Raw genomic sequence first — 15,000 nt, 5'->3', positions numbered from 1 at the left:
AGCTGATAACTTGGTAAGCCATAGAACAGTGACTTGCAGTGACCAATTCATGAAAATATTTAGTGATTAATGAGTATGGCCATAGATTTTTCATTTAAGTATTTACTAGTAAATGCTATGTTTTTAATGATGGCACGGGCCAAGAAATAAGATTAATATTGGAATTATAATTCCTGGTGCAGTAACTGAAGAGGAGCACCTTCCCTTAAGGGGAAAGGATTCATTTCCTTTATATAAATTCTTTTTTTTTTTTACCAAGTATGTAGCTAACTGCTCAAGGTAGGTGAAAGAAGGTGAAAGAAGAGTGAGGACAGTTGGCTAACTGTTCAAGGTGGGTGAAAGAAGGTGAAAGAAGAGTGAGGACAGTTGGCTAACTGCTCAAGGTAGGTGAAAGAAGGTGAAAGAAGAGTGAGGACAGTTGGCTAACTGTTCAAGGTAGGTGAAAGAAGGTGAAAGAAGAGTGAGGACAGTTGGCTAACTGTTCAAGGTGGGTGAAAGAAGGTGAAAGAAGAGTGAGGACAGTTGGCTAACTGTTCAAGGTAGGTGAAAGAAGGTGAAAGAAGAGTGAGGACAGTTATCTAACTGCTCAAGGTAGGTGAAAGAAGGTGAAAGAAGAGTGAGGACAGTTGGCTAACTGTTCAAGGTGGGTGAAAGAAGGTGAAAGAAGAGTGAGGACAGTTGGCTAACTGCTCAAGGTAGGTGAAAGAAGGTGAAAGAAGAGTGAGGACAGTTGGCTAACTGTTCAAGGTAGGTGAAAGAAGGTGAAAGAAGAGTGAGGACAGTTGGCTAACTGTTCAAGGTGGGTGAAAGAAGGTGAAAGAAGAGTGAGGACAGTTGGCTAACTGTTCAAGGTAGGTGAAAGAAGGTGAAAGAAGAGTGAGGACAGTTATCTAACTGCTCAAGGTAGGTGAAAGAAGGTGAAAGAAGAGTGAGGACAGTTGGCTAACTGTTCAAGGTGGGTGAAAGAAGGTGAAAGAAGAGTGAGGACAGTTGGCTAACTGCTCAAGGTAGGTGAAAGAAGGTGAAAGAAGAGTGAGGACAGTTGGCTAACTGTTCAAGGTGGGTGAAAGAAGGTGAAAGAAGAGTGAGGACAGTTGGCTAACTGTTCAAGGTGGGTGAAAGAAGGTGAAAGAAGAGTGAGGACAGTTGGCTAACTGCTCAAGGTAGGTGAAAGAAGAGTGAGGACAGTTGGCTAACTGCTCAAGGTGGGTGAAAGAAGAGTGAGGACAGTTGGCTAACTGCTCAAGGTAGGTGAAAGAAGAGTGAGGACAGTTGGCTAACTGCTCAAGGTGGGTCAAAGAAGAGTGAGGACAGTTGGCTAACTGCTCAAGGTGGGTCAAAGAAGAGTGAGGACAGTTGGCTAACTGCTCAAGGTGGGTCAAAGAAGAGTGAGGACAGTTGGCTAACTGCTCAAGGTGGGTGAAAGAAGAGTGAGGACAGTTGGCTAACTGCTCAAGGTGGGTCAAAGTAAAGTGAGGACATTTGGAAAACTGCTCAAGGTGGGTCAAAGAAGAGTGAGGACATTTGGAAAACTGCTCAAGGTGGGTCAAAGAAGAGTGAGGACAGTTGGCTAACTGCTCAAGGTGGGTCAAAGAAGAGTGAGGACAGTTGGCTAACTGCTCAAGGTGGGTCAAAGAAGAGTGAGGACAGTTGGCTAACTGCTCAAGGTGGGTCAAAGAAGAGTGAGGACAGTTGGCTAACTGCTCAAGGTGGGTCAAAGAAGAGTGAGGACAGTTGGCTAACTGCTCAAGGTGGGTCAAAGAAGAGTGAGGACAGTTGGCTAACTGCTCAAGGTGGGTCAAAGAAGAGTGAGGACAGTTGGCTAACTGCTCAAGGTGGGTCAAAGAAGAGTGAGGACAGTTGGCTAACTGCTCAAGGTGGGTCAAAGAAGAGTGAGGACAGTTGGCTAACTGCTCAAGGTGGGTGAAAGAAGAGTGAGGACAGTTAGCTAACTGTTCAAAGTGGGTGAAAGAAGAGTGAGGACAGTTAGCTAACTGTTCAAAGTGGGTGAAAGAAGAGTGAGGACAGTTAGCTAACTGTTCAAAGTGGGTGAAAGAAGAGTGAGGACAGTTAGCTAACTGTTCAAAGTGGGTGAAAGAAGAGTGAGGACAGTTAGCTAACTGTTCAAAGTGGGTGAAAGAAGAGTGAGGACAGTTAGCTAACTGTTCAAAGTGGGTGAAAGAAGAGTGAGGACAGTTAGCTAACCAACCATGTTAGGGAATAGTTTGGAAAGTTAAATATCAGTAAGAGTAATGAAAAAAGTGCGGTTTAACAACCGCTATTTTATATAAAGGTAAATTTTTCTATCGACTATTAAAATTTTTTCACATAGTGTTGATTAACAGAATGAGTTGAGAGTAACCTGGAGTACGTATTGGGCCACCTAGCGAGCCCGAGGAGACGCATTCAATCAGGTGGCCAAAATTCCCTTATATGAAACAACGAACAATAAATCTGCCAATATGTCTGAGTGAGGCAGCTTTAGCTGGGCAATGGCGCAAGAGTCATTATTGACAACCCATCGGAGTTACTTATTAACATCTTGAAGAATTTGAATTTATGGATGTAGGCTACATGACCAGGCGCTGGGGCCTTTGAGGCTATTCATAGCCCAAGTGCATCCAGGGTAATTGATTGATTTAAAGTTTTCAGGCATCCTGACATCTAAGGTCATTGACGCCGATATCATTTAGGGTAAAATAATCTTATAAGATAAAGGTTAGAAGAGATTGAATAGCTAATTGGAAGAAAGGAAGTAATAACGGTCGAGCAGAAGGATATAAAGTAAATGCAGCATTGATCTAATAGAAAGCTACATCATCATTAAATAGTGCTTACAATTGACCGCATGAGGTGTACTGACGGCACTACTTCCCAACAGAAAACCTCTCGAAGGACATTACCTCCATTTTTTTTTTCGAAATGAACTGTACACTTCACAAAACGAAGTGTACGTATTTTTCAGTCAAGCATCAATACATTTATTACAGTAGCATTTTCAAGTGGACGGTATCGTCTCTTTAGCATGTGATATTTTTAGGACAAGATACGAAATTCTTTTGAACTTTTCTTCCATATTTAGTTCTTAAACGGAATGAGAATTATATCTGTCAGAGGGGCGGATGTCGTTTAAGTTAGCCATACGAGTAGAAGATATTGTACCAACCGTGTGTCCCACGATCGTACATAGTTCATTTTTGTGCTTGTATCTTCGCTCTCCCCCCGCACTTGCAGAGCGAAGATACAAGCACAAAAATGAACTATGTACGATCGTGTGACACACGGTTGGTACAATATCAAAACCGTCTAGTGTATCTATGCGTATAAAACTATATATTTAAATGACTTTAGCGTTATCATCAATTAAGAAAGCGAAAACTTTAGACAAAAACTTTATGAAACATATGTTTTACTTAGTTGCCATTGGAGTTAAATCCTTTTGAGCAACCCATTCAGGAAAAAATGCGTTTTTTGTTTTGTTTAACGCTAGATACTACTTAAATGGAATTAAGGAGAATACATAGAATCGTGGTATTGAATTTTGCATTTCGTCCATTTCGACTGTTGGAACGAGAACAAATAAAAAATTATTAAGACCAAGGATTTTAATTAGACACTAAATTGTTCACAATGTAAACAGTGCACTCTAAACTTACACTAGGTCAGGGTTGCCAGGTTGGCCTTTTTCAGGCCAAAGCCCTCAATTGTGGCCTTTTTTTCGTGTGAAATATATAAATTTGGCCTTTTTGAAATTAACTGGCGATAAATGTTATATTTTTGTCCATTTTCTACTAATGATTTGGCCTTTTAAAGCTTCCGTTGATTAAAACTTGGCCTTTTCTCATTTAGAAAACCTGGCAACCCTGCACTAGGTCGTCTTTACAATGACCCTTAATCCACTAGCCACATCCATTTTTACCAACAACCCCTACTTTTCCTAAGTTTGCTTTTCCTTTCTTCTGTTTCTTTCAAACATATTTCAACTACTCCATAATGCAACTAAGAACTTTTATTTTCATGAATACAATGACGTTTAAGCATAAACTTGTAAGCAAACTTAGCTACATCTCCTCTGTGGAAAATTGCTTCAATGGCACCCCTCCAAGAGACTTTGCTCAATTTCAATTTCCTCATTTTCAATAATTTAAAAATAACTGGAAACAATAGTTTCAACTGCCGTTGCAATCACGAAGGGTGCAAAATGTTGCAAAATATAAACTAATGAGTAATCCTCTTAATAGGAACATCTCTGTTCGGCAACATCGTCTAATGAATAGAATATGAAGAGTCGCTTAGTTGAGTAAGGATTACATTTTCAATATTGAATTTTCCCTCTGCGGAGAGTGTTCCAACCGTGTGTCACACAATTGTACATAATTATTTTGTATATGTTATGCTTGTATCTACGCTCTTCCCTCGCACTAAAAAGAACCTGAATGATCATGTCTCCGTTTTGCTCTGTAACATTGTCTGTCTCTCGAACATGTTATGTCCTGTTGCCTTGAGGTTTTGTATATAAAGGAGTGTGTTCCTTAATAAACAACTCAGTTGATTGCATCCTGCCTTTGAGTTCACAACCCTCTCTCGGCCCGTCACAAGAGCAATGCCTAAGCCGATAGTAAACAACAATTGAACGCTCTACGTAAACACACGCATACAGTTTACTGTCTAGTTTTTCGTGTCATCTATATACATAACTTTTGCATGACCTTTTGGTCCTTTCTATCTTCACACATATTTGCCAAACATATTTACAGTCATACTACCTATTCATGGCGTTCAATGCAAATTCTTCACAATGATAAAGCTTCTAGTTTAAAGTCTTTGTACTGAAAATGCAACCCTTGTTGAAAACCAGCATTGCACGGGATGCTACACATAGCTATGTGTAGCACAGCCTTCCATTGTTTTGGATTAGAGTTCTCTTGCTTGAGGGTACACTCGGGCACTTTATTCTACCGCATCTCTCTTCCTATTGTTTTTTTTAAAGTTTTAATGGTGTATATAGTATATGGAATATATAATTTAATGTTAATATTCTTAAAAAACATTTTTTATTTTGATTCTTGTAGTTTATTAATTTCCTTGTTTCCTTTCCTCACTGGGCTATTTTCCCTGTTGGAACCCTTGGGCTTATATATCTTGCTATACCAACTAAGGTTATAACATAGCTAGTGATAATATCAATAATAGTACTCTAAGTTGGCAAACAAAGTGTAGCGCAGAAATCCAAGCTATCCAACTACGTTTAGCACACTAATTATCAAATGCCCTAGACTAACACTTCAGGATATTTTTTTCTTCAAGTTTAATACCATAAAAATCCAAAGCAAGAGCCCAATCTAACACGAAGCATTTTATTATATCCAATCATCTTCATAATGTGAGTGTTCTTTCCAGTTAATATGTGGAAGTTTAACATTCATCTGACGATTTTCGAATACTTTGATTAATTCATTGCGTAATTACACGATAAAAACAGGTTTGCGTGCATTAAACGACTTAACGAATCGCTAAGCGAACATGGAAGCTTTTCAAATTAAGCCATCCTGTATGCAAAGAGTATGTTAACAAGACTCAATATCTGAATTGTTCGTGGAATGTTAACGAGACTCGATGTCTGAATTGTTCGTGGAATGTCAACAAGACTCAATGCCTGAATTGTTCGTGGAATGTTAACGAGACTCGATGTCTGATTTGTTCGTGGAATGTTAACAAGACTCAATGCCCGAATTGTTCGTGGAATGTTAACAAGACTCGATGTCTGAATTGTTCGTGGAATGTTAACGAGACTCAATGCCTGAATTGTTCGTGGAATGTTAACGAGACTCAATGCCTGAATTGTTCGTGGAATGTTAACGAGACTCAATGCCTGAATTGTTCGTGGAATGTTAACGAGACTCAATGCCTGAATTGTTCGTGGAATGTTAACGAGACTCAATGTCTGAATTGTTCGTGGAATGTTAACGAGACTCAATGCCTAAATTATTCGTGGAATGTTAACGAGACTCAATGCCTGAATTGTTCGTGGAATGTTAACGAGACTTAATGTCTGAATTGTTCGTGTAATGTTAACAAGACTCAATGTCTTAATTGTACAAGACTCAATGTCTGAATTGTTCGTGGAATGTCAACAAGACTCAATGTCTGAATTGTTCGTGGAATGTTAACAAGACTCAATGTCTGAATTGTTCGTGGAATGTCAACAAGACTCGATGTCTGAATTGTTCGTGGAACTATTTAGTCAAGGCACTGCGTTCTATTCGGGACTAAGTATCTTTAAGAGAGATGATGACACACACAAAGGATAGTGATAAAACCGTTTTTTTTCTTCTTTTTTTTCAAATGCTGTCGAAACTTCAAAATGGGCATTCGTCGCTTTGCTTTAGTGATATTAAAATGCTCTATAACAATTCAAAGTGGTTTCTTTAACCACTCCCACCATTGTAAGGAAACTATTACTAACCCTTTCCCTTCCCTCTATCACATATTTTATCCAACCACCTTCTTTAATTTCTATTAGTAGTACCTGTTCTAACTCCTCTAAAAAGTTTGCGGGACCCCATTATTTAATAGGTGCAAAGCATCTAAGCTTATGCTTAATATTGTAATTGAGCTTTTTCTGAAGGACGTCACGTGAATTCGGTTATTTCGATACTTGAATTTCCCACTACTTACACAAACCATTTATTTTCCCAGTGGGATATTTTGTTTATTATGCATTTCGTTTGTCTGTAGACGGAAATACTTAAGAGAATTGCTACATATTGCGCAGCCAACAAATCTTGTCGACACGAGAATAGTTACAGATGGTTTCAAACTCTCAGAACATAGATATATATCTACTTTAGGCTCTAGAGCCTTTAGATATGCGGCCCTGAGACTATATAATAAGTTCCCACGAAACATTCGAACGATTGAAGACATTAAGGCTTTCAAGAGGAAACTGAAGACTTTCTTATTTCACGAGTCTCTTGACAGTGACAATTTAACAGTAAATGAAGAATTTGAGACATAAAACGTTAAATTCTCTGAACGAACAAGGTAAAACGACAGTGGAGGTCCTGTAGAAAGTGGGGTTCCCCTGCTGTATGGGACCGGAAAAGAAGCCATCAAAGTAAAGTAAGTAAGTAATGTTTCTCCTATTGTTTCTCCACTCCAAAAACCTTGTCTTCCACCAGGATCCAACTTAACTTATTATATGGGGGCTGGGCAGAGTTAGGAGGGTTTATTTTTCCTCCAAGGGGCAGAGCAACTCAGGAATGGGTGATTTGCCCTAATATTCGTGATCAGAAATAAATAAAACACAAGATGGCGGAGTTGGAGAAATATATGGTTTATCAATTTGGCTAAATATTAAAGTATATTTATTCAAAATCACTGAAGTTAGAGTTACTAACTGACCATGTGTAAAAACAATTTAAATTATTCCATTTAAAACACGGCATTCAATGATGGTTATGTAATTATAGACGGCTCATATAGTTGGACCATTCCATACTGATCATGGTTACTAAGGATATCATAAACTGTGGCTATGTAAATATACAATCTGTAGGTAATAAGACTATTCAAATTCGAGAATTGATAAACGAGAAATATATAGATATGCTGGCATTATCCGAAACATGGTTAAATAACTTGGATAAGGCAAAGATCACTGAAATAACGCCCCCCTCACATGCCTTCTTTCACATACCGAAAGAAGATAGGCCTGGTGTGGTTGTCAGACTCTTTATTCATAAAAGTTACTCAAATCTCAAAATTTTGAAAAGAACTAGTGTAACAAGCTTTGAATGTATGGAAATGAACTTTACGGCAAAAAAAAAAAAAAAAAAAAAAAAAAAAAAAAAAAAAAAAAAAAAAAAAAAAAAAACCACCTTTGTAACAAACACTAGAACAAATGCTAGTATAGTTTTGGAAGAATTCGGTGCTCTCATTGAAAGGTTAACGTGGGGTGTTATTGCCCCAAAGGGAATTTCAGCCCTAAGATATTTCCCTTCCCCCGCTCAGGCCATTTCTCCCTCACCCTCCCTTATATTAGAGAGAAACTATTTTGATGAATTAAGTAATCAACGGAAAGTTTGACAAAATATTACAAATATATACATATATATATATGTATATATATATATGTATGTGTATATATATATATATATATATATATATATATATATATATATACACAAATAAATATATATATATATATATATATATATATATATATATACACAAATAAATATATATATATATATATTTATATATATATATATATATATATATATATATATATATATATATATATATATATATATATATATATATATGTGTGTGTGTACACACACACAATGTTACGCAACGTTACCAACATTACGATAGCATTGCTAACGTTAGCAATGCCACGATAACATTAACCTGTGTATTTTAAAGCATTTTACCATATATCCTTTACACAAAATATAAAAAGATACAAAAGGGTACAAAACCTAACAAACCCACCTAACCAAACCTAGAAGTTCCCAGGTCACAACCCCTAGCTGGGGGCAAGCCCCCGGACCCCCTTCCCAGGTCACAACCCCTAGCTGAGGGCAAGCCCCCAGACCCCCTTCCCAGGTCACAACCCCTAGCTGGGGGCAAGCCCCCGGACCCCCTTCCCAGGTCACAACCCCTAGCTGAGGGCAAGCCCCCGGACACCGTTCCCAGGTCACAACCCCTAGCTGGGGGCAAGCCCCCGGACCCCCTTCCCTGGTCACAACCCCTAGCTGGGGGCAAGCCCACGGACCCCCTTCCCAGGTCACAACCCCTAGCTGGGGGCAAGCCCCCGGACCCCGTTCCCAGGTCACAACCCCTAGCTGGGGGCAAGCCCCCGGACCCCCTTCCCAGGTCACAACCCCTAGCTGGGGGCAAGCCCCCGGACCCCCTTCCCAGGTCACAACCCCTAGCTGAGGGCAAGCCCCTGGACCCCGTTCCCAGGTCACAACCCCTAGCTGGGGGCAAGCCCCCGGACCCCCTTCCCAGGCCACAACCCCTAGCTGGGGGCAAGACCCCGGACCCCCTTCCCAGGTCACAACCCTTAGCTGGGGGCAAGCCCCCGGACCCCCTTCCCAGGCCACAACCCCTTGCTGGGGGAAAGACCCTGGACCCCCTTCCCAGGTCACAACCCCTAGCTGGGGGCAAAAACCCGGACCCCCTTCCCAGGTCACAACCCCTAGGTGGGGGCAAAACCCCGGACCCCCTTCCTAGGCCACAACCTCTAGCTATGGGAAAGCCCCCGGACCCCCTTCCCAGGTCACAACCCTTAGCTGGGGCAAGCCCCTGGACCCCCTTCCCAGGTCACAACCCCTAGCTGGGGGCAAGCCCCCGGACCCCCTTCCCAGGTCACAACCCCTAGCTGGGGGCAAAACCCCGGACCCCCTTCCTAGGCCACAACCTCTAGCTATGGGAAAGTCCCCGGACCCCCTTCCCAGGTCACAAACTTGTACTGGCGAGAGGTAATGTTGAACTGCGCACTCTAAAAAAACACTAAAATTAAAGAAATTAATGACTTCCTTTTTTGACCTGGTACAGTGGTGTGTTCCCCCCCCCCCACCCCCAGTCCGAAATAATGGTTACCTCCACCAAGCAAAGCGGGAATCTAGGCCCAGAGGGGGGACTATTATCCTGGGACAAAGTTCCCCCGGGGATATAGGCCATATTTCCCCAGGAGGGAATTTCGGACGGGGGAAAAACAGACCATTACACCAGTCGTCCAAGATACTTAAGGAGAAATGCTACATATTGCGCAGCCAACAAATCATGTCGACACGAAAATAGTTACAGATGGCTTCAAACTGTTGGAACATAGATATAAATTATGTCTGCTTAAGGCTCCGGAGCCTTTAAATATGCGGCACCGAGACTATGAAATAAGATCCCACGAAACATCCGAATGATAGAAGACTTTAAGGCTTTCATGAGGAAACTAAAGACTTTCTTATTTCAACAGTCATACAACAGTGACGATTTAACAGTAAACGAACAATACGTGATCTGAAAAGATAAATACTCTGAACGAACAAGGTAAAACGACAGTGGAGGTCCTGTAGAGAGAGGGGTTCCCCTGCTGTATGGGACCGGAAAAGCAGCCATCAAAATAATAAGTAGATCGCCATCACAAATCATTTGAGCAGTTAGTATTAAGCAATTTCAACATACTGTTTACTTTAAAAATAACCCTATTATGTTCCCTTACATTTCTGATACTTCTACACGCCGATTACCCCTCTCAGCATTACGGTAAATGATCCAAATAAACACCGAATTTTTCGAATAAATCTTAAACGCAACCAGTGGAAACATTATGATAAAAAAATCAAACAATCAAAATATTCACTCACTTATTAGTTAGTCAAAGATCCTGGTCTCAATCGAAACAGCATAACAGGGTGAAAATGACACAATTTTGCTTGGCAATAAAGACAAACAACTACATGTAACTATGTATGATATAGAGTGTGTGGGTAGATCTTGGGTTCCACGAGACCTTGACCGACCACAGTTCAAAAGCTGACTAAGGCGACTTACTCGCGAGGATGTTATAGGACTTCGAGAAGGTTTCTCTTAACTGGTAGTTAAGTCGTAAGAATATAATAGTTCTTAAACAATTGACCGAAAAATGTTAAAGTATTCAATAAATATTTATACATATATGTATATATATATATGTATATATATATATATATATATGTACATATATATATATATATATATATATATATATATATATATAATATATATATATGTATATAAATATATATATATATATATATATATCCTATATATATATATATATATATATATATATATATATATATATATATATATATATATATATATATATATGTATATATATATATATGAATATAAATACAAATATATATATATATATATATATATATATATATGAATATAAATACAAATATATATATATATATATATATATATATATATATATATATATATATATATACATTCACATATACATGTATATATATATACACACACATATATATATATATATATATATATATATATATATATATATATATATATATATATATATATATATATATATATATATATTATGTTTGTGTGTGTTATAGTCTTATCTTTATGTATATATATTTTAAGGAGGAATGTTGAAAACTAATTTCATAAAAAACCGCAAATCTATATGCTCAAATGCACACACCTATGCGAACAGACATGAACTTTATTACACAGACGCATGCACACACGAAGGAGTACTCGCAAGCACACTGCAACCAGACAAACACACCAAACACCCTATGCGCATGCAAACCCTCAAACATGCAACCTCGTGTATAAAGTGTGTTCCTAAAATATATGAATTAAAGTTAAAATCCATTAATGGCATGTTAGGCAGTAATCACGAAACCATTTAAATTATTAAAACATTCCAGTACGCTTCTAAGGTTAATCAATTGAGAGAGAGAGAGAGAGAGAGAGAGAGAGAGAGAGAGAGAGAGAGAGAGAGAGAGAGGGGGGGGGGTTCTCTCATCATGTCTCGATTTACAGGTGGGTGGACCAAGGCCGTCTCTGGGTGGACTCCTCGTTAAATTAAGTAGACTGGGGGCAAAACCTAGACCTAGGATATATGAGCTAGTATTAAGCATGTCTCTTTTTCGGTGGGGAGAGCGCCACATCCCAAAGGAAATGATTTTGTCCTCGGCAACCGACTCCATGGGATCGTGTGAAGGTCCGTTAAGCGCTTGAGCACAGTCAAGGTCTAACGTGCAAGGCTCCCTTGTGTGCGCAAAGTAGCATGATCATCGGTAAACGATTATTCAAAGTCGAACACTGTGCTCTTACAGGTACATTGCTTGCTGCCACTCTTCAATCGAAGGAAACTCCAGTCAGGAAGGCAGCCTTTTCCGCCCGATATTGTCTTTTTCCAAACATGTAAGGGGAACAATCGGAGACATGCTAACACAATACAAGTCTCTAAAGATTGTCTCAAGGGCGCTGAAGATCATTCCCCTCTTGAGTTATTAATACCATTCGTTACTTTCCAAAGTCAAACTTGCTTATTGAAGACAAACTAACAATCACAAAAATGCTAAAAAGAAATTAAAATCCATGAACTCCAGCCAGTGGTAGAATATCTGTTCTCACTGACAGCTGACATCAGGTGGCTGACACTACTAAGTCTGTCTGTAATTTTGAAATTTTCCTTTCAAATGGCCTGACCAGATTTAAATGCGTGGTCATAAATAGCTGAAATTGAGAATCTTGGAGTCTTTACACATTTTTAAGAAAAAACCCAGCTTTAATGAGGGCTTACCAGTTCAGTTGATACGTTTTGTGGTCTGTGGGTTGCTACAATGGATGGGTGGTCATCATCTCCTTCGGGTGAATAGGTACATTAGTTATTAAGTCTTTTATATAGTTATATATTCATATGTGTAATAAGTCTCTTATATGATTTTATGTTCCTTGATTGGTTTGATTTTAGAGGTAAGTGGGCAGCTCTTGGAAGTATATCTTCCTAACTATGTACTTATGATGATTTTTATCAATTTTATTAATTTTACATTATAATAATTGCAGATAGGCTGAAGATGACAGAAGTTATGTCGAAAGCTACCAAATAAAGATGATGATAGCAGCATTGACCATTTTATTTTTACTTAAATTGCGATTCCAGAGAGGAACCCAACTATCAACTATATATATATATATATATATATATATATATATATATATATATATATATATATATATATATATATATATATATATATATATATATATATATATATATACATATATATATACACACACATATATATATATATATATATATATATATATATATATATATATATATATATACATATATATATACACACACATATATATATATATATATATATATATATATATATATATATATATATATATATATATGAATAAAAATCAACATAATATCGTGTTCAAATAGATATAAATTTCTACCTCATATTTGGGATCGAACCCTAGCCCCTTCAAATGAAAGGCCAGGTCACTTCCAACCATACCAAAAGAGGCTCTAAAATTAGTCGGAACCTAACTGCTACCTGCAATTCAGCATTTACCTGGCGAAACATCAGTCTCTTACCAGCGAGTAAATCCTGAACTGCGGGTAGCAGTTAGGTTCCAACTTCTTTTAGAGCCTCTGGTGGCATGGTTGGAAGCATCCTGGCCTTTATTTTGAAGGGGCTAGGGTTTGATCCCAAGTATGAGGTATATATATATATATATATATATATATATATATATATATATATATATATATATATATATACACACACACACATATATATATATATATATGTGTGTGTGTGTGTGTGTGTGTGTATGCATGTATATATTGATTTCATTCATCCCTACTACTACCACTACTAATTCTAAAGAGACACACACATAAGGGTTTCGCCCTCACCAAAGAGCTCATCATGTGGGTTTAGCCCACTTCCATTTTTGCAGGCTTGATTCCCACGACCCTCCTTCCTTCCCTCCTCTTTCTTTTATCATCATCTAAACAATTCGGAATTCATCAGTACATCATGAATGTCTTTTGATAATTGATGACATAATTGACTAGGTTGGAGAAGTGAAGCATCTTGAAACCTATTTCAGTGTTCTGGGCTTTGAACTCAGGGGTTTTTACGCCACGCCAGAGGTAGCCCCTTTATACTGATATAGGTTTCCTCCAAACTTCCCTTACTCCAGCTAGCCTATCAGTAGTTAATGGTGTCCTATGACATTCAAGCCGTGCAGTTAAGCCGGGCATCACTAGGACCAAAACAGACTCTGCTCCCATCCCTTCAACCCTGCCTCAGAATCCATTGGATGAACACCTAACCAGAGATGCAGCTTCCTTCCCCATCTAAACTATCTTGGGCCAATCTATAAGGACAAGACTGCATACTAGAAGAAGCCAAGCTCGTTCCCTCTGCAGAGCCGGTCTTCTAGATTATTCCCCCAGAACCACCCGAGGGTTGGTATCCAGAAGAATAGATCTAGATATCTGACCATTTGTACACTTGACAAATGCCTTTTACTCGTCCATCAAGGTATATAGCCTACTAAAATCTGCCAGGTTTCTTCCCTCTGCAGCGCCAGTCCTCCAGATTATTCCAAGCGTCGTTGAAGCTTGAGAGTTAAGCATTGCATCCCCTAAGCATCCTTCAAGGTGGGTAGTCACGTGAGGTCTTCTTTCTCCTTATCTCTCCCTTCCAATTGCCCCTCAGGTGAAGAGTTTTTCCTCCATCTCACTGATTTAATTAAATATTTTTCCTTAAGACCTCCCAACTCCCCAAAGAGGTAGTAGCACCTTCCATTCCTGACCAAATCATTGACTCTAGCCTTATTCAGGCTCATCTCCAGCCTCTCTTTCTCTGTTTCCATCTCTCTAATAATCCCCAATGGCTCCTCAATTGTCTCTTTCAATTCCTCAGTGTCTTCCTCAAATACAGATTCCAACCGATGAATAGAGGCCACTTTCATCCTTAGCTCTTTCCAGTTGCTCACTCATTTAGATTTGTCTTATCTCATTTGATTTATTTAGATATTCTCCGATCGAAGCTTTATTAGATAATTCCCCTTTTAGGTGATCGTTTGTTTCTTGATCTTGCAGCAACTTAGTCGAGAATTTCTCAATCTCGATTTCATTTCCCTTTTGAAGAGTTTCGATTCTGTTGGAGAGACCTTCCTTGAGCCTCTGCTTTCAGTTCCTCTTTCTCTTCCTAAGTTTTGCTTCCCTCTCAATTCGGGCTTCATTTTCTTCCTGAACTTTTTCCAATTATTCAGTCAGTCCAAGAATTTTTTGGTCCTTCTCATTTAATTTATCAAAATGATCTCCAATTGTAAAATCTTTATTAGAGAGTTCACTCTTTAGTTGCTCGTTGGTTAGTTGAAGATCCTGCAACTTGGATAAGAAATGTTCAATTTCTATTT

General features: G+C 38.7%; 2 protein-coding genes across 2 annotated transcripts in view; both read right to left on the bottom strand.

The window, feature by feature from the left end:
- LOC137632834 (uncharacterized) overlaps positions 1–10,534 on the bottom strand; it is a 25,997-nt gene extending 15,463 nt beyond the window's left edge. Inside the window, exon 1 of the mRNA XM_068364933.1 lies at positions 10,377–10,534. The gene's annotated coding sequence lies outside the window, so the exon portion shown is untranslated. The remainder of the gene's footprint in view (positions 1–10,376) is intronic.
- LOC137633136 (uncharacterized) lies at positions 1,107–14,550 on the bottom strand. Its single transcript, XM_068365297.1, has 2 exons — positions 14,392–14,550; positions 1,107–1,952 (listed from the first exon to the last, which is right to left on the bottom strand). Exons 1-2 carry the CDS (start codon positions 14,548–14,550, stop codon positions 1,107–1,109), a joined length of 1,005 nt encoding a protein of 334 aa, XP_068221398.1.
- Between the last annotated feature and the right edge of the window lie 450 nt (positions 14,551–15,000).

This window comes from Palaemon carinicauda, chromosome 42 (assembly GCF_036898095.1).
Source record: "Palaemon carinicauda isolate YSFRI2023 chromosome 42, ASM3689809v2, whole genome shotgun sequence".
Classification (NCBI taxonomy): Eukaryota; Metazoa; Arthropoda; class Malacostraca; order Decapoda; family Palaemonidae; genus Palaemon; species Palaemon carinicauda.
Note: the sequence above shows the minus strand (reverse complement) of the source record. Positions and strands in the feature narration are given on the sequence as shown.